Source organism: Anser brachyrhynchus, assembly GCF_964034855.1.
Source record: "Anser brachyrhynchus genome assembly, chromosome: 2".
NCBI lineage: Eukaryota > Metazoa > Chordata > Aves > Anseriformes > Anatidae > Anser > Anser brachyrhynchus.
The window spans coordinates 112,138,246-112,164,713 of record NC_137695.1 but is presented as its reverse complement, the minus strand read 5'-3'; the positions used below and the strand labels follow the sequence as shown (position 1 = coordinate 112,164,713).

The 26,468-nt window shown below is 39.9% G+C and overlaps 1 protein-coding gene across 2 annotated transcripts in view; it reads left to right on the top strand.

Moving 5' to 3' along the window:
• The window catches only part of TMEM241 (transmembrane protein 241), a 56,427-nt gene that overhangs the window by 4,361 nt on the left and 25,598 nt on the right, over positions 1-26,468 (top strand). The window contains exons 3-13 of one of the 2 annotated variants that reach the window (XM_080580383.1): positions 352-429; positions 4,650-4,731; positions 7,757-7,834; positions 9,439-9,461; positions 10,838-10,889; positions 12,099-12,147; positions 14,056-14,101; positions 15,050-15,085; positions 21,700-21,734; positions 23,015-23,084; positions 25,803-25,896. In XM_080580383.1, coding sequence (XP_080436509.1) covers positions 352-429; positions 4,650-4,731; positions 7,757-7,834; positions 9,439-9,461; positions 10,838-10,889; positions 12,099-12,147; positions 14,056-14,101; positions 15,050-15,085; positions 21,700-21,734; positions 23,015-23,084; positions 25,803-25,896 — 643 coding nt within the window. Of the gene's footprint in view, positions 1-351; positions 430-4,649; positions 4,732-7,756; positions 7,835-9,435; positions 9,462-10,837; positions 10,890-12,098; positions 12,148-14,055; positions 14,102-15,049; positions 15,086-21,699; positions 21,735-23,014; positions 23,085-25,802; positions 25,897-26,468 lie in introns of both variants that reach the window. The other variant, XM_080580384.1, reaches the window with a different exon arrangement.

Below are 26,468 nucleotides of genomic sequence, written 5' to 3'. Positions count from 1 at the left end.
TTATCATGGTTATAACAGCACTATTATTATTGTTAATCTTGTGTTGGGAGAAAAAATAAAATGGGTATTCAATAACATGACTAAGGTAATCTTGGTAGATGGTCCTTTATAAAAAAAAAAAAAAAATGGGAGGATTGGAAACACCAAAGTAATAGGAAAAATTGGAGGAAATAAAGGCCCAGAAAATGAAAGATTTGAAGAGGAATAATGCCATCCCTGATAACCTGGAGAAACAGTAATAACTATAGTCCTGGGTGTGCCATGAGAAGCTCTAGGGATTCTGAAATTATGCTCCACATGGTTAAAAAAAAAAGACAAACAATTTAGAGATAGTGTTTGTTTCTATTTCAGGTGGCAGACGTTAGTCGGTGGAATTCTGCTTCATATCTCCTGGAAGCTGGGCTGGGTGGAAATAAGCTTGTGTTCAAGGTACTGTGGGGTTTTCAGCATCTGATTAAATTTTTGCTTTCTGTAGTTGAGTTACAGCGTGGTTAAGTTGGTTGTGGAAGTTGCTAACTTGCTAAAAACATAAGACTTTGTGTGTGTCTGTGTGTTCTGCTTCGCAAGTGTAGGTGAAGTCTTGTGTTTCAGTCTAATGAATGTTCAAGGACATGCATTTCAACAGATTATTAATATAAAGTGGATTCAGTGTAACTTTTGGTAGGATAATGAGAAAAGGAAGCCATTAGAGAAGACTACAAGCTAATTCATCCAAGCATTTGTCTGCATCTCCTCCCTAGATTATCTTAAAAGTACCATAATAGAAACCTCTGTAATATTAGTTAAAAGCCCTCTTTCCTAAAATCTAGTTGCAGTGGAGTCTGAAATTGTGATCTGCCTTTTCCTCTCTAAGAGGTGTATGATTCTCATTTATGGGACACACTCTTATGTGTACGTCTAGTCTTCATAAATGCATGGCAAGAGTAGCCATTGCAGTGCACAGGGTTGGTATAATAATCAAACTTCAAATTCAAATGTGCTTTGTTGGATCGAGATCATCTTCTTGAACTGAGTGTGGCTGCAAATTGGAAGAGTCACCTAGAGTACTGTACTGTGTTCAGATAGATCCATTCCATAGTATGGAATGTGGCATATCCTTTATATTTCACAAAATGCTACGATTTATAAGATAGTCTACCTACAGAAATTGTTGAATCCCCATCACTGGAGATATTAAAAAAAATATTGAATGACCTGAACAATGTGGCTTAAATCTGAAGCTAGGGTATCAGGCTAGATGACTGCCAGAGTTCACTTCTTTTTTTAATCAGTGATTCTGTATTAGCAAATGACAGCTGATAACTTTTCTGTTTGGGTTACAAGCAATTGATTCGCAAAACCAAAGCTTCTCATTTAGAATGAAATCTTCTGCATGCATGTGTGTGAGAAGAACCAGGCTAAGTTCTGTTTTTTTCTTTTTTTTTTTTTTTTCTGTGTGCAAGTGAGTACATCACCCCTGAAACCTAAGCGAAGTTGTAAATGGAAACAAAATTTAACTTCCTATCTTTTATCTTTATGTTTAGATAAAATGATATTGGTGCTGAAAGCAGTTACGGATGCTGGTTGAAGCAGAATTCGGTTCCAAACTTTGCTTTAGTAACAGTTACTGATACATGTTGTTGTCAAATATATCTATTGTTTATGCATATTTTGTCTTCACAGTGCAGCCTAAAGGACAAAGGAATACAGCCATCAGTGATGTCCTTTTTAATTCATCTTTTCATCACTAGATGAGAAATTACTTCTGCCTTAAATCAAGAAAGTAAAAAAGTCGAGACACCACTAGATGTCAGCATACACTAGGGAAACTGATTTAAACAAACCTTGAGAAAGCTCTTCTGTGGTTTTCCAGAACATGCATTTTGTATCCGCTGTGGAACAAATGAAATGACCAGAATTAAATGATGTGTTTTAGCTATCGTTTAGCTGAGTACTTAAGCATGAATTTAAATCTTTCTTCAGAAGAATTAAGAGCACGCTTTGCTGAACTCAACTTGTAGCATAGATCTCTTCTATTTAAAAAAAAAAAAAAACAACAAAACAAAACATAGTGCTTCAGAGCTTTTGTCTGCTGTTTCCTCTCAAGGTCCTTTCCCCTGCAAAGATATTCTCCCAGTGGTCTGGAAAGGACATTTTCCTATCCCCTCTCTTGAAGAATTTTGGTCTCTGGATCTATTTTGTGTGTGTACATGTAGGATATTTAGAATATTTAAAACTACTATATCCAGTCATCAGTCTTCTCATACTGGAAATAACAAACTGCTACCCAAACTGCTACCCATCTTCGTGTTTCTACAGTCTTGAATATTTTTGTTCTGCAGACTGATCTCGTGCTTCCTGAGCCAGTTCAGGTTACCTCAAAGTATTTCAGAAGAATTATTTTATTACGTAGAGATCACTACACTTTTTCTGAAGGATATGACAAAGTCAGGAATACTAGCTTCTCAATAAAGTAAATAAAAACAGGCCCTCAGTTCCATTAAACATATTATTTAGAGTAATTTCTCTTTGGTTTTATGGATATCCTGCTTTTCATACGCTTCTCTTCAGTACTGCTGGAGTTTCTCATCATGGTTGTTGCTTCTACGGGGTGAATAGTGATTTGGATACAAGTTTTGCAGACAAAGAGGAACTCAATGGAGTGCAGAGGATATGTGTGTATCACCTGCATAACGCTTCCAGTGCTGCCATGTGTTGCCCAGCTTCTGCCTAACCCTTGTAGGCACCTAAGGCCTCTGCGTTGTGCTTGGCATTTCTGCTGGTGTTGAATTTTCTCCAGAGCTAAGCAGCAGCTAAGAGCCTTGCTTAAACCAAAGCTTCAAAGAATGGTTTCAGGGAAACTGCTCATTGACTTCAGTGGGCTTTGGATCTAGCCCCGCAACCACAAACTCATCAGTTCTTTTACGTCACTGAGCTTGCCTGTTTTGCACGTACATTGCTGTATTGCCAGCATAGGAAGCTACTAATTGGTCTGCATGCAAGACAGATCGTTGGTGCTGACATACTACATCAAACATGCATGCATTCTTTTTCAGTCCTGAAATTCCCACTTGGCAGCATAAAATTCTCTTTTCACATCCTGGGAAAAGTATCTGAAGCCCTTTTCCATTGCACTTCACAATGCTGCATTGGAAATGGAGACATATTTCACATACCTAGAATTTAGTGGTGGGGAACATGAAAGAGCAGTGTTTTGATGCTCTAAATGGAAATTAAGTTTTCATTTTGTGTTCCTTCTTCCCAGCCCTTCATTTCTCTTCTTCCCTTCCTTCTTTCTTGAATTTATGCCAATTCAATTTTTTTGGTGATGTGAAATCATTGGCAGTGAGGTATGACAGTTTTAAATCCTGGTCTTAGTGAAATTCCAGTTGAAGTCAATAACCTTAAAAGGCACAGGTTTTCTATAAAAATGATGATGACTACTGGAGTGGAAAAAAAATAAACAGCAATTTTTTGTGCCAGTAGAAGGATATAAACACTATTTCTTGTTACACTGTTTTTTTTGTTTGTTTTTTTAATCAAATATCTTGGAAAATTATATAAAGAAAGGAAACTTTTTTTTCTTGTCTTAAAGCTTATAGAAATCCTTGGGTATGATGTATCTTCATTTAGACTTTTTTTTTACCTTTATTTGTCTGTTTTTTAGTATTTAATGAAGTGTGTTACTATAGTGGTAACTATATTTTGACTCTTACATGCTAGCTGGAAGCGTAATCCGAGCTGATGAATAGCAAATAATTTGCCTTCATTTTAAAGAAACAGAGTTAAATGCTAAAACTCTGACTTTAATTCAAGGTTTAGGAAGAGTGAATGAAGGTAACATTGTCTTCAGTCCTGGGAAACCTCTGATTTAGTCCTTTAAATTGCTGTCACTTCTTTCCTCCCTTGCTCAAAATCTTACATTATTCTCTCTGAAGTTTACCACCTACCTGATTCATTTTTTCCCTGAAGTACCGAGATCAAAAAAGGAAGAGTGCAAATTCTGAAGCCCCTTCTCAAAACCTGACTCGACTGCCATGACGAAGACTTAACAAAAAAATACAAAACACCACAAGATCAATCTGCGATGACTTCATTCCTCCATTAATTGTCAAACTGCCTCTAGGAGTTTGGCTTAGTCAAAGGAGTATCATTAGGAAATCTCAAGAGACAGGCTCCCACAGAGACAATCTGATCTTTAGGAAGGATCTCTTTGTAAATCTGGCTGAGAAATGAATGTGTGGGTGGGCAAGTGTATTTGTACATAGTGAAAATGTGTGCTGTCTGTGCAAGTGCGCCATTTTATGCCTTCATTTGTAAGTTTTTTCTTCCTTTTACAGTGTATCAAGGAACTTACTAAAATGAAGTTGCTCTCCCTTAAAACCAATAGGAGCAATTGCTATGAAATAAACATTTTTTTTGTAGGAGAGCAGCCGAGGAAGAAGTACAAGAAAGGAACTAGCAGAAATACTGTCTATTTGGGATTAGTTGAAGTGGTCCATTTCTGTCTCAGAGACTTCTTTAGTCAGCGGGAGGAATATTGAACAATCAGACAATAAATTTAATATGCACACTTTTGAATATATATGTAATATTCCTTGCAAGTAAGTGTCGCTGACTGCATGTAAACAGAACGTGGTGAAGTAATGCAATTCTAATTGTTTTCACAGGTCCGAAATCCTGTCATGGCTTCCTGCTTCAGTACTTTTTGTGGGCATTATTTACGCTGGCTCTAGGGCGCTATCTAGATTGGTAAGAAATGCACAAGTAGAAGTCAGTTCATTACCGCCTCGACTTTTTGAGCAGAGAATGTTCCCTTCATACAACGGGCTTAATGCTGTTCCTGGGTTGCGGGAAAAGAAAGGTGGAGGAGCTCAAATAATACAGAATCTGTTAATGGTGCTAGAGCAGCAATCCAGTCCTACAAAGTGTAAAGCAGTAACAAAAAGCACAAAATACCTTCATCTTTCCTTGGTCTCTCTGACAGTCTGAAGAACTCAGCATCTCTCCAGAATACTCAGGGTTTTGCAGACAGATCCTCAGTAGTCTGAACTGTGCAAGTAGGGAAGAAGTTACAGAAGTTCTTAGCTATAACTTAATTTCTTAGCTATAACTTAGCTATAAGCAAAAGTGTGAATGGGACACATTTCTGTGGGAAATCCTTCCAGGAAGAGGATGAAGCTCTTTCAGTGAGAGACTTTAAGGCTTTACAAGATTTGAGAAAATAGATTGAAAGTTGGGAAGGGATTATGGGAGTGGTTAGAGTCATTGGATTGATGAGCCATTTGAATCACAATAACCTACCAAATGTTTATTCAGGGGATATCAAACCTGCTTTCATTAAAGCTGACTGCCTTTTGCTTAAGTGAGCCAGCGTTTCTCAAAAAAATCCTGACAGATGGTCTCTGTCCTCTTGACCAATGCAGTGGGCCTTGTCTTAGACCCCAGTGATACCTGGTAAAGCCTGGCTGTGTGCTCAGAAGCCACATGCCTCCAGATTAGCTCTCTCTCATGGTGATGGCATCTACTTCCTCTTAGTTCCTTGTCAAAGCAAGTTCCATGGGGCTTCCCTGGTGTAAACTCAGCAAAGATCTCTAAGGAAGGAGCTGCCTGGAAACAAGGATAAAGCCTTGGCAGCAGCACCTCTTCTGCCTGCTCACCTGAGAGGTGGAGGAGGTCTGAATTATATCCTCTCTTGTTATTTCTACTTTCAGAGTCCCGTAAATTACATTATTTCCATGCCTTTCCTACTCCATGGTTATTCAAGAGTAAGATGTGCTGGAGTGGCAGAGGGCCTGTGAATGGTTTTCTGATTTTTATCCCAAACCGTTGATCAGGAGCATCTCCCATTTCTGCATGGCTTTTTGTTGTTCATAGACAAGGATTTTGAGGCCTAATTCTGTGGCCATTTTTGGAATAAAGACGAGTAGTCCTAGTCCATAATTAGTATATAGTTCCTTGTACTGGTCCCAAATTCAATCTTATGTGCCATCTTTATTTACAGTAACTTTGCATACAACAGTTTTATGACATAATGAGAAGAAAAATGCACTCTCCCAATCCTTGTACCAAAATGGCTCAGCTCACAAGTATACTTGAATTAAGTGGGTTTGTTTCCAAAGCAGAAATCATGTGAACTTTTTGGATCAAAACCAGGTATGCCCACTTTCAAACACTACTGTACAATGCCAGGACTGTAATATAGTCTCTATTTGTGTCTCTCCCCAGAGTCACTGGCAGTCTCTCCTGCCCAGGAGTTCACAGCTGGGACTGGAGGAGGGGGCTGCTTAGCTCTGGACTGTGATGCATTAGCAAAAGTATGCAGAACTGTGAGGGGAGGTTTGTACAGAGTGTGTTCACCCTGCCCGTCCAACTAGCAAACCTTTCTTTTTGTTAGCATCAAGTCCACTCACAAATTAAAGACATAGTCACATCAAAGACAATAGACATATGGAGAAGGTTAACAGGGCTAGGCAAACTGGAGCCATTGTTGGCTCTGAAACACATACGGAAGAGCCAAAAGTGGAGTGGGGGAGAGGGAGGAAAGAAAAACCCAACAAATTGGCTTCACAAAAGGAATAATGTAAATTTTGCTGTCAACTTGCCTTGTATATCGTTATTTCTTTACAGTTACTTGTATTTCCTATCGTGTCAGGCTCAGGATGCTTATGTTAGATAATTCTGTTTTATTGTGCTTAGCTGTCCAGCAACAGGGTTGTGAATTGGTTTTCAGAAACAGTGAAGCAGGAGCTGACAAATTCATGCTAGTTCTGCTCGTGTGATTTTGCGTTCCTTGCTAATTTAGAGGTGTTAAGAGTTATCTTGGTGAAACTGTTGTGTTTATGGATCCACCTCAGTTGTCGCTATGGCTTTAAATGTTTATTTAGTGATCCTTATCCAGCTTTATGGGAAAGAAGAGAAAAATACAGATTTCTGATTACAAAGTCAAGACAGGGAGATGATACTATCTGATACTTACAAGGCAAGGACATCACTGAGAAATTAACTTATTCGCTACTCATGATTTAAATACTATCCATAAGAAGGGAAATACTGCTTCCTACAACTGCTTTAGTCTTTAGGTTATCTTAATTGGAGCAGAGAGTTGCTTCTGTTTCAACTGTCTGAGAGACCATGGATCTGATTTGGAGGAAGTATTATGAACCACTAATTCAAGTTGGTTTTGCTTGGGGCGATGGGTGTCTTACTCATTATTGTTATCACTGGGGTTTGTTGCTTAATGATTTCATATTGGGATGGTGGCCAGATGCCTCGTTGGATATAATTTCAGCATCACTCGTGTGTGAACTATTATATTTCCACCCTAATTTCTGGCAGCTCTTCCTAGCAGGAACTGAAAGCAATTGCCGAAAATAATCTTACTCGTAGTTTTGTTGCTAGGAGTAACACTGTATTCTTAGTACCCGCAGACAGAGATGGGAAAACTAATGAGAATGGTGTGCTGTGGAGGCTGTAGATACATGAATAGAGAGGCAAAACGTGTGGCAAATCTTGCAGTGGTAGCTCTGGATGAACAGACTGAGCGCTCAGAAGTGGGAGAAGCAATCGGGGTTAAAGATGCCTGTGCCTTGTAATAGTGATCATGCTCTTGGAATGGGTCTAAGTCCCCTTTAGGAGATATGACATGGGTTTACAATTTAAAAACAAACAAAATAACACGAAGCCCTGGGACAGCTAGCCCTAAGAGGAGCACCTATTCCTATGCCAGTGACTGTTCTGAGTTGATTCAGGCTTTTTTTTTCTCTCCCAATGGCAGCCAATTCCGGTGTTCCTCACTGTACAGAATGCAGCAGAAGTCATAACCTGTGGCTTCCAGAAGTTTGTGCAGAAAGAGGTAATTGGTCTGTTAATTGAGATATTCAAGGCACCTCCTGTGATATAACTGCCCTATAACAAAACACCTCATTTCTTTTTATATAGGCATTACTGCTGTGTGCTTTTCTGCTCTCGCTGTGATAGCAAGTCCCTAATGAGTCCCAGAGAGAGATTTGCTGTTGACAAGTATCTATATCGATGTTTTCATTTCCTCTTTAGTTGATGAAAGACTGCAAGTGCATATTGATGGTTTGATCTGCATTTTAAAGACTGGCTTGGTCCCATCTCTCTTATGCCATATGTAAGACTTTCATCGTTTGAGCTAAGGGCTGTTCTCCAGCCTCTTGTCCCCCATTCTCTATGTGTATCCGGGGTTGCCCCTTCCCAGGTGCAGAGTCTGGCACTTGCTCTTGTGAAACTTCATGCGGTTGGTGATTACCCAGCTCTCTAATTTGTCAAGATCTTTCTGCGAGGCCTCTCCACCCTTGATGGAGTCAGCCACTCCTCCCAATTTAGTATGATCTGCAGACATACTCAAAATACCTTCTTGTCCTAGTAATCCAAGACATTTATGAAAACATTGAAGGGAACCGGACCTAAAATGGAGCCATGGGGAACCCCAATAGTGACTGCTCACTCACCTAATGTATTCCATTTACTGTAACCCTTAGATAGATCACATCTCCATGTGAAATTTTGGACAAACAGCGCATTTTTGGATTTGTTTCTGAGTGATTGAGAATCTGTTCCAATACCTGTTAAAGTGAGGAGAACAATTCCTACTTACTTTAATAAGAGATTTTTTTTTTGGCTCTTCAACTACACTACAGGAGATTTTTCTTTTTAGGCAATGAAATGCTATTCTAAGTGTCTAACCAGAGCTGTTGTGTGAGGTAGCACTGGGAAATCACAAAATCATTTCTGCAGTGGCCTATGGCTTGTAGTGGAAGAGATCTTCCCTTCATTACCTCTGCTGTGCATATAGAAGACAAATAAATGGCTGTTTGCTATTCGTGACAAGCTGAAGAGCTCTGAAAGGTTATGACTAAGGGATTTAACAGTGCGTACCATGGCGTGTCCCTATGGCATATTTCCCTGTCTAGTGTCCCTGCCAAAGTGTTTTTATCTTTTTCTTCTAGCTCACATGCTTATATTTCCTGTCTTTGAAAACAAAAGCATGATGGGGAGGCATAATGCAAACACAGCTCTTGCTAGGAGTCTTCAGGGGAATAATTTTGGCCCAGGGGATTGGGAAACTCATGAATTTAGACCAAGACTGATTTGGTTGGGATAATACCTAATTAATTAAGGATACTTAATATTTGAATACATACAAAATGCAGTTTTGGTACACTTCAAGATGCGAGTGAGGACCAGGTATTAAGTTAGAGGATGGTTTTAGGTTTACTTGCTGGTAAATAACCTGAAAATATTAAAAAAAAAAAAAAAATGAGGGTAGGCTCATCTGTAATCCTTGTTCTTTTTTTTTTTTTCAAAATAAATTTGCTAAGCAGTACTCACACATAATGGGCTGTTGAGTGTTCAGTGGCTTTTTAATGTGCAGGAAGATCATCTGTGATCACATAGATTAATTTTGAAATCATATGTTCTTTTTTACAGCAGACCTCTCATCTGAAAGTCTGTAGGTAAGTTTTTAAAACTGCTCAAATTCAGATTCAGACTTGTTTTGGCTCCAGCTTCTGTATTTGTTTCAGATAGTAGCACATCAAAACAATGAAGAATATTAAGACATATTCCTGTAGGCAGTGAGTCTAGATTGCAACAGAAGTAATTAAATGTTTTTAAAATGAATTTTTTAACAATTCCTTAAATAGATCCTTTTTTTTTTCTCATTATAAAAAGTAAAAAAAAGCTAGAAGTAACAAAGCAGTGATTGTAAGAATGTTTTTGAAAAGGAGATGGAAATCAGGTTTGATAATCCAGTGGATAAACAGTAAGAAAAAGACAATGTGATAGAAAAATAGCTAAAAATGCCTTTCCTAAGGAAGAAGAGGTGGGTGACATCCAGCATCATTCTGTTAGCATTGATAAACAACCTTACCAATCTTGGTTGGGCCTAGTTGTGCAGGCTTCAAAAAGGAGATAAAGTGACAAACAGAAGTTGGCTATACACGTATTAAAAGTTTCATTCTTCCTGCCCATCTTCGTGAAAAACTGTGCTCCACGCTTTGTAATCTTTTAGCTGTACTTAGAGTGGACAGTTTTGGTTTATATGTTAGTGTCTTTGGAGGCCCTGTCTTCCTACTTCCTCCGCATTGTTCCCATTAGCTGACTTACTATGGCCTTATTTTCACTAGTGGATTATTGCCAAGGACACCAGTTTGTTGTTTTCAATCTTATTTGTTCTGTCTTTTCCTTCTATGTCCCTGGAAAGCGGGAAAACGAGCTGCAAAAGCAGATATTCACTATTATTGATAGTGATTGTCCATAGAAATTCTACACCTGCATTTTCTGCGTAACCCGTAGAAATCCTGACTCAGCCACAGTTTAAGGTTTTGTTTAGTCCAGCTCAATGGACTAGGGGAGGATTTGAGCTGCACTTACATCGTTTCTGCCATTCTGCCACCACTCTCTCCCACTTCGCTCTGTGTTCTGGAGCTAACAGCATACTTTTAATGGAGCCACCACTGCTGAAATTGTAATAAGGAATTTGTCTTAATGGCAGAACTTTTTGGTATCTGTTCATAGCCAGAGATGGGTTGGTTTTAGTTTTCTGAAGAAGCCTAGGGAGGCCAGATGGCAAGTGAAGAACAGTATTCCCTAAAAATAAATAAATACAATTTCAACGATGTTTTGTGCTGCTTTTCTTCTTGTAGAACTTCGTTCTGTATTATTAGCTATGAAGAATGATGTAAAACTTAATTTTGGTGGCAGAAATTGCTTTTTAAATACATGGAATAAAAATGAAGTAAACAAAGCGTCACTGTAAAATCGAGTGGAAGTGTCCATATTTCACTGGGAGTACAAGCTTTTAGTCTTGTTTTTTTTCTCTTTCCCACAGCGTGCTGTTCCTTCTGGTAGCAGCAGTGTGCCTTCCTTTGTTTGACACCCAGGTGAGCTCTGTTTTTGTAAAACAGCTCTAGTTTGACCTTGATGTTTGTTCTCATATAAGGGATGAAGCTTTTACTTGTAAGCTAGGGCAGGGTTCCTGCAAAGGAGTTGTAAGTGTGGCCTATTGGCTTGTTAAAATCTTGCTGGTTTTAATGTATTTGCATCCTGGCAAAACCTCTGACCAGGGCACACATGGAGCTCTTCAGTGAAGCTAGTGGCAGAAAAGACCTTGGTGTAACTTACAGGGCTTTAATCAAATCACTTCAGTTTGAATGTGCAAGTGGTTTCCTAGATAAGCTTTGTAATCACTCTGTGCACTTTGGTGGCCACTGGAGAAAGAAAGAAGGTATCTAGATCTAGAGTAGCTCAGTCCAGCATAGATCTGTTCTTTGGAGATGCCTGTCTCTCTTTTGGAGGCTTAGGAGGGCTGCTTCCCTGATTTAGAGACTTCAGTTAATATCCGAAGTCTGGTGGGAAGAATATGGCACATGTCTGGATGCATTTGATGAAACATAGATATCAACAGTGTTGCACCTGAACTGGCTCCCATCACGTCCATGGTGCAGAGTAGCAACTTGTCGTATATAATTCATCTTCTCTGAAAGCAGACATCAAAAATAAGCCAAGTGAATTTCCTTCAGAAATGTTTATTTTTCCCCATTGATTGTGAAGAGAGCCTAGTGTGCTCAGAGCGTTCTTTTAGGATACTCTGCAGTTACTGAGAGCCTTGGGGAGAGAGACTGCTTAGCTGCTGGAGGGGCTGAGAGGAGAAAGGAGGCAAAAGAACACCACTTCCAAGACCTTAGTGGTATTCCTCTGATCCCCTCAGCCCCCTCTGACTGCCAGTCCAAATGTCCAGGGGCTGCCAGAAGTGAACTTTTCTGCTGAGTGAAAAATGGCTGTGATACAAGAGTAAACAGGCTGGAGTTCATAGTCTCAGGCTGTTTAAAGTGGTGTCTGTATCTGAAAGAAATAGAGCTGTCCTCACCAAGGCTGAGAACCAGGGTGACAGAGGATAGGGATACCTTGCATATGCCAAATCTCTAAGGGGAACAGAAAGAACTTTAGTCTTCTCTAGACTTTCTTAGTCGTCTTCTCTATACTTGTAGCATAGCTCCCAATGTATTTGCTTTATGAAGTACTGCAGGGAACTAGTAATACCTATGTTTATATGAACATGCTTTAATTTACTTGGATGTTCGTTATTGCAGTTTGATCCAAATGGTTATTTCTGGGCCCTAGTTCACTTGATCTGCGTTGGTAAGTCATTTCCTTTTGGAAGGAGAATTGCGAAAAGTAAATGTGTTGTAGAAGCAAATCAGCTTTATTGTGAAGTTATTGATATTTAAGGTTTTTGATATAAGAAACATTTGAAAAGAATAAAGAAGGTCAGTAAAGAAAGTGCATACCTTTTATAGCCTTTATGTTGGAAACAAAGGAATAAACTAGATACTGCAGTCAGTTAATTGTGGATGAGGAAATACACATACAGTTTTAATCAACACTAAGCCTTTCGGGGAGTTTTTAATGGTTGGCCTCTAAGAGATGCTTCTCTCAGGGGGGAGAAGAAACATGAAGAAAAACAAATAATATCTTTATTGCACACACACATTTTATTTAAAAGCTCACAAAAAGTATTCTAAAATATCATGGAATATGTTCCCAGAGGAAGGGTGTTGAAATGTTGGTGTTTTTGATGCAATCATATGTATTTTTAAAAACAAACAAAAAAGAGTTGCATGACCTGTCGGTATTTGTATGTTTTAATTTTGTCTTTTTCAGATTAAACATTAATTTGGATAAATAATAATAATTCTCTGAAAAGTTAAAAACAGACCTAAAAAATCTGAAGAAAACATGAGCAGTGATATTTAAGTAGGATATTTGTAACATTAAGTTGGATTGTAAGGGATTTGTATTTTGTTCTTAGAACTGCTGTAAGACTGAGTGACTCATTCGTATGTTAAGTCTTGTCTGCAAATCAGGGATGATTCCTTCTTTATTTTGTGCATTCCTATTGTAAATTTTTTAGGTCAGAGGTTATGTGTTTATATGTATTTGTGTCTAAGGAGGTCTAGAGATTGCATGCTAAAAAAGCTGTATACAGATAAGAAGTATTACTTTTTCTTTAGGAAATGTCATATGGTAAACATTTGCTCATTTAGATAAAACAACAGTCTACGGATTTTTCACTTCAAATACTTGTTTGCTGTAACTAGTGATGTTACTGCTTTCATAGTTGTTTCCTTTGTAAAGCATGGCTAGACCAGAGGTGGAACGCTGCTTAGAACCTCCAGGAGCCCTAATCTGTGTTGTTGAAATGTGTAGGAAGTGACAACATAATGTTTATGCTCAAAATACATCTTTTTTCCATTTTGCTTATTTCTGAGAGGAAGCTGTTTATGTAGCTGTTGAAGTTTTTATGTAATTGCATTTTCTATCAACTAACACAAAATAATGATGCTGAGAGAAAGGGTGAACAGGTGAACTAACATCACATACTTAAGATAGAACATAGAGGAAGGACATGTTTTGCCTTTCAGCTTGGTTTGAAGAGAAATGGTAAAAAGGGGGAAAAAGGTAAGGAGGTCTAAAGAAGTAGAGCCTGAAGCTGTGTTATTCCTTACTTGAGTGCTTAAAGCCTTTCCCAAAATAGAAGTGGGAGCTAACCAAGAGGTGAGTAGGTAAAGATAGATGGTAAAGAGCCTGGAGAGCCTAGAGCTGAGAGAACTGTAAAGAGCAAAAATGGCTCAGAACCAACAGCTGTAGGAGCCTACATAGATGAACACATCATAGAAGTTACCCAGAAAAATGGTGAAAAATGGGAAGAATGGATTCTTCAGCACTTCATTTGCATACACGTTTGTACTTCCCTCCCCATTTTTTAGTTTCCATGAGCTAGAAGTCATCTCTTTGGAAGGACTGGCAGCAATATGTCATAATGGCAGTAATCTGAGGCATAATGGCAGTAATCTGAGGTGATAACACTTTGAAAACCATTAATTTGAAGCGATAGGTTGATTTTACTCATGATTTATGTATCCTTTGTGCTGTGTTTCTAACTGTAATTTAGAGGGGTTCCACGTCTGTCAGTACCAATGACCAGATAAGCTGTTGTTTGTCAGAATGATTGCATGCTATGGTAATTGCACATCATTTCAATTGCAGGGGCTTACAAAGTATTTCACAAGTTATGGAAACCTAGTTCTTTCAGGTATTGTGTTTTCATTTTTTTTTTTAAAAAGAAGGAGATTACTATCAAAGAGGGTTGATCTATGTAGCAGTCAGGTAAACTGTAGGGATCTTTGCTTCATCACGATGAACTGGATCACTCTTGGTTAATCGTTAATGACTTTTACAAGAGGAGCCTTGTTGTTGATGATCTTAAGAATACTGTGCAGTTATTGATATTTATACTGCTAATGCAAACACTGAATTAGTTTTAAACAGTCCGTTATCAAAGGATGATGACTCAATCCTGGAAAAATATCCCCTCATTACTGGCACTGGCATTAAGAGGAAATGTTAGTTTGTGTTAGACTTGAAAGCTGCAAGGTTTGTCTCTGTCAGTATCTCCCAATGGGATACAATCTCAAAAGTGTTTAACAGCTGGTGAGTTGTTGCAGGATGTGAATGTCTGAATAACTTGAAACCTTGAGACTTTGCAACAAACTTAGCAACAGCTTTGCACACTAGATCTTCAACCATACAGTAGTTTTGAAAGCAGGTGCATTGTTCACATGACATATTTGTGGTGTCTATAATCTGCAATTGTCTGTATAGGGAAGGGTGTGTTGCCACTGCATATTAAGCGTATGTGTGCAACATGTGTATAGGGTATGGATAGGCTCATTTATTTCAAAACCATTTTCCATCTTTGTTTAAAGGGTCTAAATTTTGGTCAAACTCACCGTATCTTTACTTTCAATGACACTCCCATTGACAGAGTAACAACAGAAATAGTGTGCAAAAGCTGTGTAGGTTAGTATGCTGATTAATATTATGATATTAATAGTTTGTTTATAATATTATAAGCATGCTATATAACACGTATAATGCAAATATGTTGCAACATTACAGTGTTATAATACTCCTACCTATACTGATCTGTTATATCAAGTGAATGGCATTATTAAAAGAACACTTTTTTCTCCTCTCCTAGTGAATTGGACCAACAGTACATCAATTATGTATTCAGGTAAAACTAATAAGCCTTTGATACGCTATTGTTGTTTTTCTGTAGTGTATGTCTTCATTTTTAACCATGTCTCGTTTAGGAAACTCAGAGCTACCACTGCTTAAATGTATTTATTTAGCAGGATGTTCATTGGAAGAATATGGCTTAGCAGCTGCATGGTTTTGGCTCTGGTTGTAGGTGGGCATGCCAATATACACCTGGGGAGGTAACGAGGTGTTAATTACGAATTTTTAATCACCATGTGCACAAGTGATCTATCTTTTCCAGAAATAATATTTACTGAGTAACTCCCTGGCAAAACCTCCACCACAGAAAATCAAACTTAAACTAAATTGCCAGAGGGAGAGGCAGTGATTATAAAAGTACCACGTGCAAAGAACATGAGCAGTAACTGATTGTTGAGAGTGCTGTTAGTGGGGTTGAGTAATTCAGACCTTTAGCTGTTTTTCTGATTTGGAGATATAAAACTGGCTTGTTATTTTGTAGTTAGTAAAAGAGCCTGAGTCACAGACCAGAGTCCCCTGGTTGTATTATTTTTGTGTGTGTGTGTGTGTTTTCTGTTTTATTTGGGAACAAATCAGTCCTTTCCCCAAAGAGCTATATAAGCTAGAGCATTCAGTGTGTAAGGTTTCCACTAGATTTCTGTAAGGCTTTATTTGAAGTAAGGTGTAAAGAGACTACTAGATCCTTCTCCATCCATTATCACATCTGCTTGTATATATTGACCTCTTTTCTTAGAATGGTAACTAAAGTTGTGTGGGAATGCTCTGGAGTATGGATGCGGAGCTCTAAGGAAGCAAGGTGGTCAAAGGGACTGAAATACATAAATTAGTCAGGGCAGAAGTGGAACACAGAACAGAAGTTAGGAATAAGCATAGCAAAAGTGAAGTGCTTGTCTGTTTGATTAGATGGATGTGTGCTTTAATCCGACCTTGTTACAGATGCCTGACAGGAACACATCAGGGACACTGGTGTAAGATAGTTACTTAACTTAGGTTCCCATTTATCTTACGAGCATCACCAGCATAACACCATGTATCTCTTTCTATCATAGCCCAATCAGATCTTCTATTTCCATTAAAAAAAAAAAAGTAATGCAGGCCACTTGGGGTTTGTATGGTTCCAGTGTCTGTTCACCAAGGTCCCATGTGTTGACAGTACCTGAATATCAATTTGCCTGAAGTAGGTTCTTGTTTTAAGTCAGTTGTTGTTTCCTATTTAGTGTGAAGTGCAAAGCAAATCAATTTTACTGAAAGGAGGTAGTTGTATTTATTGAACTGTTTTGAAGAATGTTAGTCATGGAGCTTGCAAATGTGTTGCTATGTACAGAGATAATCCATGAAGTCTTGAAAGAATTATAACTGTATGTTTAATGTTGAAGGAAGAATCACTAAACAAGCAGTAAAATCATTTGTTTTTTTTTTTCACTTGTCAGCTGCCCAACTATGGCTCTTGGTTGTCATTTTAGCTGAAAACTGCATTTGGGCCTCGACCTTTATTCAGATTTTGGCTGAAGGTCTTAATTTTGCAGCTTCGATTGAGTAGTGAGATCTATGTTCCGTATGATGTTAGCTGATGGTATCCTTTGAAGTCTGTGAAGTTGTGTCCAGCAGAGAGCAGGAGTTCCACATTACATGGAAAGGATGATTATGGTTGTAGAGGGTTTTGAAAAGGCGAAGCTTCTCAACTAAGGAACTATGAAGTACAGTGGTGTGTATTTAGAAACTTAAAATAATGATAAAAAAAGCAGAGAGACTGTGCAAATTGGGAGATAGCTTTTTTTTAGCATCTCGTTAAAAGCAGAAATGTGTTACTAAAGTTTGAAAAGATTGTTTTATGATTAAGGGCTTAAAGGTCAGCATAACTTCTGAGCTGATGGTGCAAAGCAGTTGCTGGAAAACAGGTGGCTTATTCCTTGAAAAGAGGAGGTGGAAGACCGGGTGCTCATTTGTTTGTTTTACATCTCTGAGTATCCATGTATCTCTGTCTATCTGTATATATTTCTGTCTGGTAGAGGACCTCACAGTTCATGGCACTTGGGCCTCTACTTGTCTAGGGAAAACAAACAGCACCATGAGCAGTGGAATAAATGACACCTGGTTTCTTCCAAGTTTTTGTGTTGTCATTACAGCTGTCATCTCTGATAGTGTGTGAAATTCGGTGGCAGCTCTCTCCTTGTTTGTGACCTTCGTGAGGTGCCACTGAAGTGAAGGCCCTCTGGTGTCTAACAGGGCTGAGAGCTTCCTGCCACCAGAGGCACTGGCAGGATTTGTCCCTTCAGGAGACCTGTCAGCATGTAGTTATCTTCGAAAGGTCTGCCGCTCCCCAGGTTTGGATGAAGCTGGTCAGCATGTTTGAGAGCTATGTGAGATGGCTGACAGACACACGGTATTGTTGCAAGGACTTAATTTCTGTAGGAAACAGTCAAGAGTATTTCTAAATGGCACTGAACAGAAGACCTTTTACTCTAAACTCTGGATGAGTGCAGACTTCTTCGGCCTCTTCTTGCAGATAACTAGTGACAGGACAAGAGGGAATAGCCTCAAGTTGCACCGGGGAGGTTCAGGTTGGAAATGAGGAGACGTTTCTCCTCAGAAAGAGCAGTCAGGCATTAGGACGGGTTGCCCAGGGAGATGGTGGTGTCACCATCCCTAGGGGTATTCAAGGCAAGGTTGGACGTGGTGCTTAGGGACATGGTTTAGTGGGTGACATTGACGGTAGGGGAATGGTTGGACCAGATGATCTTGGAGGTCTCTTCCAACCTTAAAGATTCTGTGATTCTTATGGGCAATTCTAGCTCAGAATTACTGTGAATTTGCTTATCTCTGGCAGAGGGTACCCAGCATTTTGTGATTTAGCATGCTGCTTCCTCTCAAGGACTGTTTTGGCCGTGACAGGATCCTGGTTCCATCTCTGAGACAGGACAGTAACATCTACTGGTGGTCTTGTCTGTATGAGCTTCTACGAGGGAACTTCCTAGAGCAGTATTAGTGCAACGTCCCCCTGTTAGCGCTATTACCAGTAGGCCTTTGTGGTTTCTTATTTCTGACCAGATCAGATGGCTGACATGTGGCTGTGCGGAGAAAAGAAAGCAGCTGTGTGAACACAGCCAAGTAGTTTTTGTCATCATAGGGTCTGTTCAAACTGTTTCTGTCAGTGCAAAACCAAAATCGTGCTCTGTGTGGAGGCACTGCCTGGATGGAGCAGATTAAAAGCTCTGTCCCAAGCAACTGGGTGTTACATTGCACCAATATGTCAGATTAAAAATACATGTATTTAAATTTAAGAAACAATAACTGTATTGGCTCTGTTGAATGCTTCCAGAGGTGCAGCTGAAATTAGCAGTCTCCTAACATGTGCTGTCCTTGTAAGCACTGTTTCTCATTTTAAAATCTGAAACAGTTTTGTGGGGGAGAACATCTGAAGTTAGAGTGTTAGCAAATGTATATGGACAGGAACTTTCCAGATCTGAAGAAATACTTGTTGATGATGAAAGTGTGGTGGTGTTCTTACTTCATCACTTACAGCATGATTATTCAGGGGATTTTTAAGAGGGAGCCTGGCCAGGGACAAACGTAGGGGAAGGAAAGCAGAGCTGTGCTATGTAGGGAAGGGAGGAGTGATGTTGCTTCTTTGTGCCCAGCCCGATCCTCCTCTTCATCCCTCTCCTTTTTGTTGTCCCTCTGATCCTCCAGTCTTGTTCCCAACACCCTCTTTTACCACAGTGATGTATTTCACTGCATTCTGACTCTTGTGCTTCTGATACTTCCTCCTTGTTATGCTGTTTTTTGTCTTTTTTTTTTTTCCCAGTAATCTTGCATTTTCTTTTATTCCTTTCCAGTCACTTGCTTTTCACCAAGGCAGGAGCCAGACTTCTCTCGACAGCCAGCTGGCAAAGGCTAGCATGAGGCGGGGGGTAGAAATGTCTACCTGGCATGTGGAGAGATGTATAATGTGTCTTAGAAGTGGGTTGCAGCTTGTCTTGGGCTTTCTCCTATGATGATGCACGTAGAGATATGTTCCTTCTTGGGGTGAACTTGGAAGAAAGCTTCAGAATATCTTTTACTATTTGGTATTTGTTCACAAGGTAACCTCGCAGTTGCCAGTGAAGAGAAAGCAAAGACTTAACGCAGGAGATTTTCAAATGGTGAATAAATGGTACTGTTGAAGATAGGGGGAAAGGCTTTATTCTGTGCAACTAAACTGTATCTGGCTGTAAAAGAGATTTTTTAATTCACAGAAGTGACAGATTAGCTACAGTAGATTTTCCGCAATGAAGAGGCAGCTTTGCAGGCATAAGTTACTTTCGTTGCTGGCAAAACCTCTTTTTGGTTAGACAGAAAACCACAGGTGACCCAGCCCACACTAGTGGGTACAGGGGAAGACCAGAGGAACAGAGAAGCCCTGCGTGGGAATCCTGCTGTGGCCTGAGGTTCAGGCTGTCCTTCTGGAAACCCCTGGATCCCTGATTGTGTTTTATAACATAATACTGTCTTTTCTACTGATGTTCTGTTCAGGACAGAGTTACAGTACAGCTTTAATGCCATCTAACCCTTGTGCCTTCACCTTCCCCGCACTTTAAAAGGACGAAAACAAAACCTTCTCCATGTTTTCTCTGGATTGCGGCCTGGGATGTCTGGTATGGTTATCAATCCCTCTTGGTTGCAGAAGGAAGTTTCTCTTAGAGCATTTCCTGATCTCACTGTTATTTTATTTTAAAAGTAATAATGCAAAAAGCAAAAGTGGAGAAACACAGGTTAGTCATAATTCTCATCAGTGGTGATAGTTTTACTTCCAGTCCCCTGTTGTCTGTCTTATTCAGTCAATAATGAGTACCTGAGGTTGCTCGTTTACAGCAAGCAACGTTTTCTAGCCATCAGGTGTGCTGGGAACCATTTCCAGCTCTTTCTCTGCCTTAACTTTTCATCATGTGGCCTTCTACTGGCTGGGTTTGCACTTTACTGCTATTACTGTGCCCAGTGACCTGTAAGAATTGCTGGTAACTAGCAAGGGAAACTGCCTATCTTTACCATTCGCAATATTAATGAATGTCTTTTCACCTTCCTAAGTGCAGTGCTTGCTACTTTTCAGGGAAGTGGCTTCTCCAGATACTCTTTTCTCCTTCTCTCTCTTGTCCCTTGTGTTCAACACACATCAATGTTGGTGTCTGTAGGAAGCTCTAGTTCTGATTTGGAAGACATACTCATTTCTCCCATCCTATAATGCTCCAGAATATGTTTCTGTAGCCTTTTAAACTTTGAAACACTGAGGAATAAAAAAAAGTTTTGGGGAAAAAAAAATGTAAATTTATAGGAAGAATCAACAGTGCTGAAGGAGGCTCTGTACAGCCTGTGCTACAAACTCAGAGCATGAAGACCATGTAGGATCTCAGAAGTCTTAAGTAATTCTCCAGTTAAAGAACTAGTCACAGATGATTTTCTTGTTCACTTGGATCTTTGTAAAAAGTGTGTATCATTTGGGCCGGTACTTTGGTTTGTTTTCATGCATGTTTTTCAACTTGTTTAATGGCAGCATTTGTTCTTTTTCCAGTTAACATTTTGGGCATGAATGTGCAGCACGTGTACAACTGCATGCATAGGACTGGGTATTTAACTCTCTTATACAACATATGGACATTCCTACAAAGCAGACATTTGTGCACGCTGTTGAAATTCATCCTTGGAGAGAGGGTCACTCAAATCTGTAGTTCCATCTAGATTCTGTCTCAGTGTCACCATCTGGCTGAACAGCAGCTGTGTTACAAAGGACTTGAGGAGTAACAGGGAATGCTTAAATCAGCCTGGGGCAGTAGTGTATGTTCATGGCAAATTGGGCTACGTTAGGAGCGTGTCAGATTGACAGAAGTCGTTATCAGTGTTGCTGAGGCTGCAGGTGGAATGGTCTGTGCAGTTTTGGGCTTCCCAGCTGAAGACAGAAGCTCAGGGCTACTGACAGTGTTAGGGACCTAGAGCACGTGGCCTGCTAGAAGGAGGGTTTGAAGAAGCTCATCTTGTTGAGAATGTCAAAATGGAGACCCAGGAGACTAACAACGCCTACACCATCTTGAAAGGCAGTTAAAGCTCATGGAATCGTAGAATCATAGAGTATCGGAGTTGGAAGGGACCCACAAGGATCATCGAGTCCAACTCCTGGGTCCCCAAAGGACCCGGATGATCTAGCCGAACTCTTCTAAGGAGAAGTTGGTATTACAGTGTGGAACAAGAGCCATAAGTTGTAGCTTTAGTGATTTGCAAACTGCACATCAGGGAAAAACCTCTTTTTTAGGAGGGTAGGGTGGCCCTGGAACAAGTCACCCAGAGAGGTGTGGAATCTCCATTGCTGGCAGATTTTTGAGACTTGGCATTTTCAGGCAGAGCCACACAAGACAGAGGACATGATCAACTATTGGCAATAGCCCTGTTGCAAGTTAGAGGTGGCAACCCTGGAGATTCCTTTCCAACTACCTTTTTTAGTATTATCATCTATGCCTCATTTATTCTACATAACTGAAGTAAGTTTCACCATGAAAAAAAATTGCAAAGCTGTCAATTCATAATGTTGGGGCCATGTCACAACTACTGCAATATATAATTAATCTTTTTTTTATTTTTCAGTGTGGTGTTGTTGGCCTCCGCATCCCATCCAGCAGGTAAAGTGGTTTGAGTTGCTCCTTTTTTAGGTTTCTGTAGTGCCTTTCCTTTTCGTGCAAGTTTTTAGAAGCCAGACCCTGTAGAAGTTAGCTGTGGAATTCAATTGCAGTATGACTGATAAATGTGGTATCTTGTAGGAAGAAGAGAGGAAGGTACCTGACACTGTAATTTGTGTTTGATATTTGGTAATATCTTTCTTAACTGCCCTTCGCAAAGAAGCATCATAGGGCAGCCAACAAACAACAGCTTTTGAGGTGGTACGTGGTAAAGAACAAAGGTTCCCTTACTGAACATGTCCTCTTGAGAGCAGTGCTCCAGCACTCCCAATAGATCTGAGCTTCCTTCTCTGCATTTCCCTCAGTGCTATGCAAGGATTTTGTTTTGTTGTTTTCATGAGATGTATCCCATCCCTTAAGCCTGTGGCAGGATTTGAAGTAGCAAAAGATCAAAGGCTAAAATTGAAGAAACTGAATATTTGATGGCGGAAAATATTGTTCTCGTACAGGCGTTTTAACAGTTAGAAGGATAAAGATGTCTGTCTGTTGCTTTCACTAGAACGCTTGCTCAGTCAGAAAAATAAAGCCAAAAACATTTAAGTAAACTTGAATTCCCCCTTTTGACTGGTGGTTCGTATTGTGTATATAGCATTTCCCCACCAGGATAGACAGAAATGCTAAGGAAAGTAGGCCTGCGTTTCAAAAAGTGAAAGATGGAGCTGCATCTGCATCTGTAGAGCCCAAGGGACAGAGGAGTCCCAGGAATTGTTGCTACTAAGATTAACCAGGGCCCAGGTTCCTGGAAATGCAAGTACTTGAGAGCTCTGCCTGGATCTGGGAGAACTCTCTCAAACCTCTTGACTTGTTCTGTGTGACAGAGTTCAAATTCCAGAGGAAGAAGCAGCCAACATGCATCTGTGTTTCCTGTTGCTTCAACAGGAATCATCACGACCTTCTGAAGGAAGTGGATGCGATGTATGTCTAGCCACCGGCAACTGTTGTTTCAGCAGGATCATCTGTATGCTAGCAAAGAATATTCTTATATTTTGTATCACCCTTTTTCTCCTTTTCAACCAAAGGCAGGGACTGGCTGGAGTCAAGGTCAGAGAGAAATCATTAAGCACACTAGAAATGTGGAAAGCATCACAAATGAAAAGCCAGCCAGCTGTAAAGGCTCAAAGGAATGTTAAACTAGTAACGTTCGTATAATTGCTGTTCCCAGCTTGTAACAGTGGTAATTTTTTTTTCATGTGTTCCACTGAGTGTATTGCTTTCTCCCTCAGGTGATCTCTTCAGTGCCTTGGACTTTCCATTCTTGTACTTCTACAGATTTCATAGCAGTTGCTGCGCCAGGTAACCTCTCTGTAACAGGACATGTGAATGTTTTCAGATTACTGTTGAATTCCAGCCTTGGCTCTCGGTTAAAAAAAAATTGGAGCTATCCTAGTTTCTACTGGCATAAGCCAATAAAACTGCAGAGAACATGTATCTGTCGGTCTGCATTTGAAGGCATAAGATTTAAATGTGCTGAAGTTTGTGCAAATGAAGTAAATGTGATTGTTTGAGTGAACCCGGAGAGTTCCCAGTCACCAGCAAAGTAGTTCTTACCTAATGTAGCAAAGCTTTGATAAATAGCATCTCTTAAATGCTTCCCAAGTTGGATTAGCCCCTGTAAAACTTGCTGTTTGCAGAGATTACAAAGTATTAGTCTTCAGCGCTGCACGGGTGTACATGGATTTATTTGCTTGTACATCTTGTTACTTGGCAGAATGTTTTTTGAGGGTAAAAGGGAAAAGCTTTAACAAGCATCCCTTTATTTTGAGTAGCAAAAGTTCATTGTCCTCTAATGTAATTCTCACAGGACAACATAAATATGTTTTCTATAGGTCTTAATTATCTCATATAATTTATTCCTGTCCTTCCTCTCCAGTCTTTTGTCTAATGGAAGTATTCTCTTTTTAGAGAGGGAAAAATGTTTTCGTGCTAACTGATGATGGAAATGTTTCCTGATTGTTACGTATTTTCTTATTTATATCCAGATTCTCTGTGAAAAGATGTTATTTAAAAATGATTGTTAAATAATTCCTCTGTAGTTTAGTGGCACAAGTGTTTTTTTTTTTTTTCAAGAGTGGACTGTACCTACTACAAACAAATTGCAGTTAGCTATCAAATAACTTGTTCCTTAATAGCTGGTGAAATCTGTTTCTTCTTGAAGACAAATGTAACTTCAGGCACTAATGGATATTTAGCTAGCCCAGGCATACTTCTCTTTTACTTCAATACAATTTTACCACTGATGTAGCCTCCTGCTTCTATTTCCATTGTCCCAGCTTCAGTACACATACTAGATAGCGTTGTACACTACACTTTTCTAAAATAATTGGAAAGGAATTGGTGGAGAAACAAGTTGCTTACCCACATCTTGTCTATCTGGTGTTTTGTAGATGTAAAGGACTTGATGGAAAACCTCCACAATTAAAAGGGTAACTGGTGGGGCTAAATGTACCACCTGTGCAGAATGTCTGAAGCATTAGAAGTTAGGTACAAAGTGCTCAATTTGTTTAATGAAATAAAATGGTGTTTAATTGTGACATCAGTATTTCAGGTATGATAATTACTTGTTTCACTTTTTATGCCTGAATTACATGAAATGCCTTCAAATCACTTTGACTAAAAGCACTTCTCAGCAGGGCAGAAGGTATGGAACAAACTTTAGCCAGCTACTGAACTTTCAGAAGTTTGGGCAGTGCTGCTGTATTGAACTCACTGATTTCTCAGGGTGGGATGCTCTCCTGCTCGGTACTTAATCCTCTGCAACTGGCAGCTGTTTGGTTCTTTTATCACTAAAGCATCATCTGCTTTCTTGGCTACAGGCACAGCAGGTAGTCCTTTGGGGTCTTGTGTTATGCCTAAGTGTAAGAAATTGTAGTACCTCCTACTCCTCAGCAGTTATCTTACCCTACTGCTTGGTGTATCAAAACCACCTGCACTGACATGTGGCTGAGAAACGATTTTCCACGTGCCCTGAGCAGGGAGCAGCACTTGACTCAGGTGTCGGAGCCCAGCATGGAACTTCTAACCTGGGGCGCCACGATCTTCTACCCTTTCTGCTACTGCAGGGGGGCCATCAGCTGCCAAGAACAGCACACCGACCAAGGAACAAGGCACTTTTTGCCTCACCACATCTGTCCCCTGTGGATCCTATCTCTTTTCCCATGCTGTTTCCCACAGTACTTTGTAAGATCCTGTGCCTCATAACCAGCCACCTAGTGATTTGTGCCACGTGTATTTTGAAGTCCTTTTCCATTCCCTGCTTGCTGGCTTGTATTATTTCACTGTTCACAGCCAGTGGGTTTTAAGTATGTTGCAAGTGGGGGGAAAAAATCCAGAGCCAAAGCTTGTCAGCTTTATGAGGTCCAGTGAGATGTGGAACAGTTCCTTCTAGAGTAGCCTTGGCTACAGGATGGACTATTGTCCTCTGTGACTTGAGAATCAAAATTAACTTGATTTCCAGCACAGAGCTTTGGAGTGTTCCGTTCCTAATGCTATTGAGTATTCTGGAGTCTATCTGTTACCTGGTAGAGATGTATTTGACTTTTTAATTGGAATTTAGGCTTCATGAAGTTTAAACAACTTGAAAACTCAGGCAGAAAGCTTCCAATGGTTATTTTTCAGTTGAACCTCTGTGGAGGCTGGAGTGAGTTACCTGCCAAAAGTGTGGTTTCTGTTGAAATCAGCATTGCTTTTATTCAGAGCTGTTTCAATGCCTCAAGTTAAATATTTGACCTCATGTTTCCAATAATCTCTACTTTTCTGATTATGCAAGTGCATTGGAGACCAACCATAAGACCATCGGACTTGCTTTACTCAGACTGTAGTCACTGACTGAACAAAACCCCAGATTTGCTGGATATAATGTAAGCTCTTGTCAACCAGTTTGCTTTCTCCAAATAAGATTAACACTGCTTGAAGGGTGCCTGTTCAGTCCTGTGTTAGGACTGAGACGCTTGTAAGAGACTGCTTAGCTGAAATTAAGAGACTTTACTAACAAGCTTTCCCCATCCTTTGCAGCGGGCTGCTGGGATTCTTTCTGATGTTGCACACAGTGAAGCTAAAAAGCAGCACAACCTCAGGGCAATATGCAGCGTGGAGTTTCCTTGCAAAGGTAAGAGAAAGACGGCAGATCCACGCATCTCGCAGGAGGGCAAAGGAAGTCCTGCATCTCCGTAGTTTCCCGTGCTATTCCTATTTGACACTCGCAGAGCCTGGCCATGCAACCTGCACAACGAGTTTAGGCAACAAATATTGTTCAGGCGCTTAGTAAATCAGGAATATTAGCTAAGGCAAAATGCTGTGTATAGACTGAGTTCAGCGGAGCTGTGCTGATTACTGCAGCTGAGGATTTGGCCTGCTGATTTCAAGTATTACAAATCAATACCTACCAGAGGTGTATTGGAGAAAAATACTCCTCCTGAGAGTGTGTGCACCAGCCGTTGTTTCCAGCATGTCTTCCCAGAATCAAGAGTTAAAACTAGTTCTGTGAAGATCAATACCAGCACTCCCATTGCCATCGTCACAGGGCAGAGGATGTCATTTGCTTCAGTATTAGTAAGGCTTTTGACAATATCTTCCACGATGTTCCTATATCCAAATTAGGCTGCTTTAGTCTGGATGGGGACACAATTAGATGGTGTTAAGGAAAGGTTCTTCAGTGAGAGGGTGGTTGGGCTCTGGAAC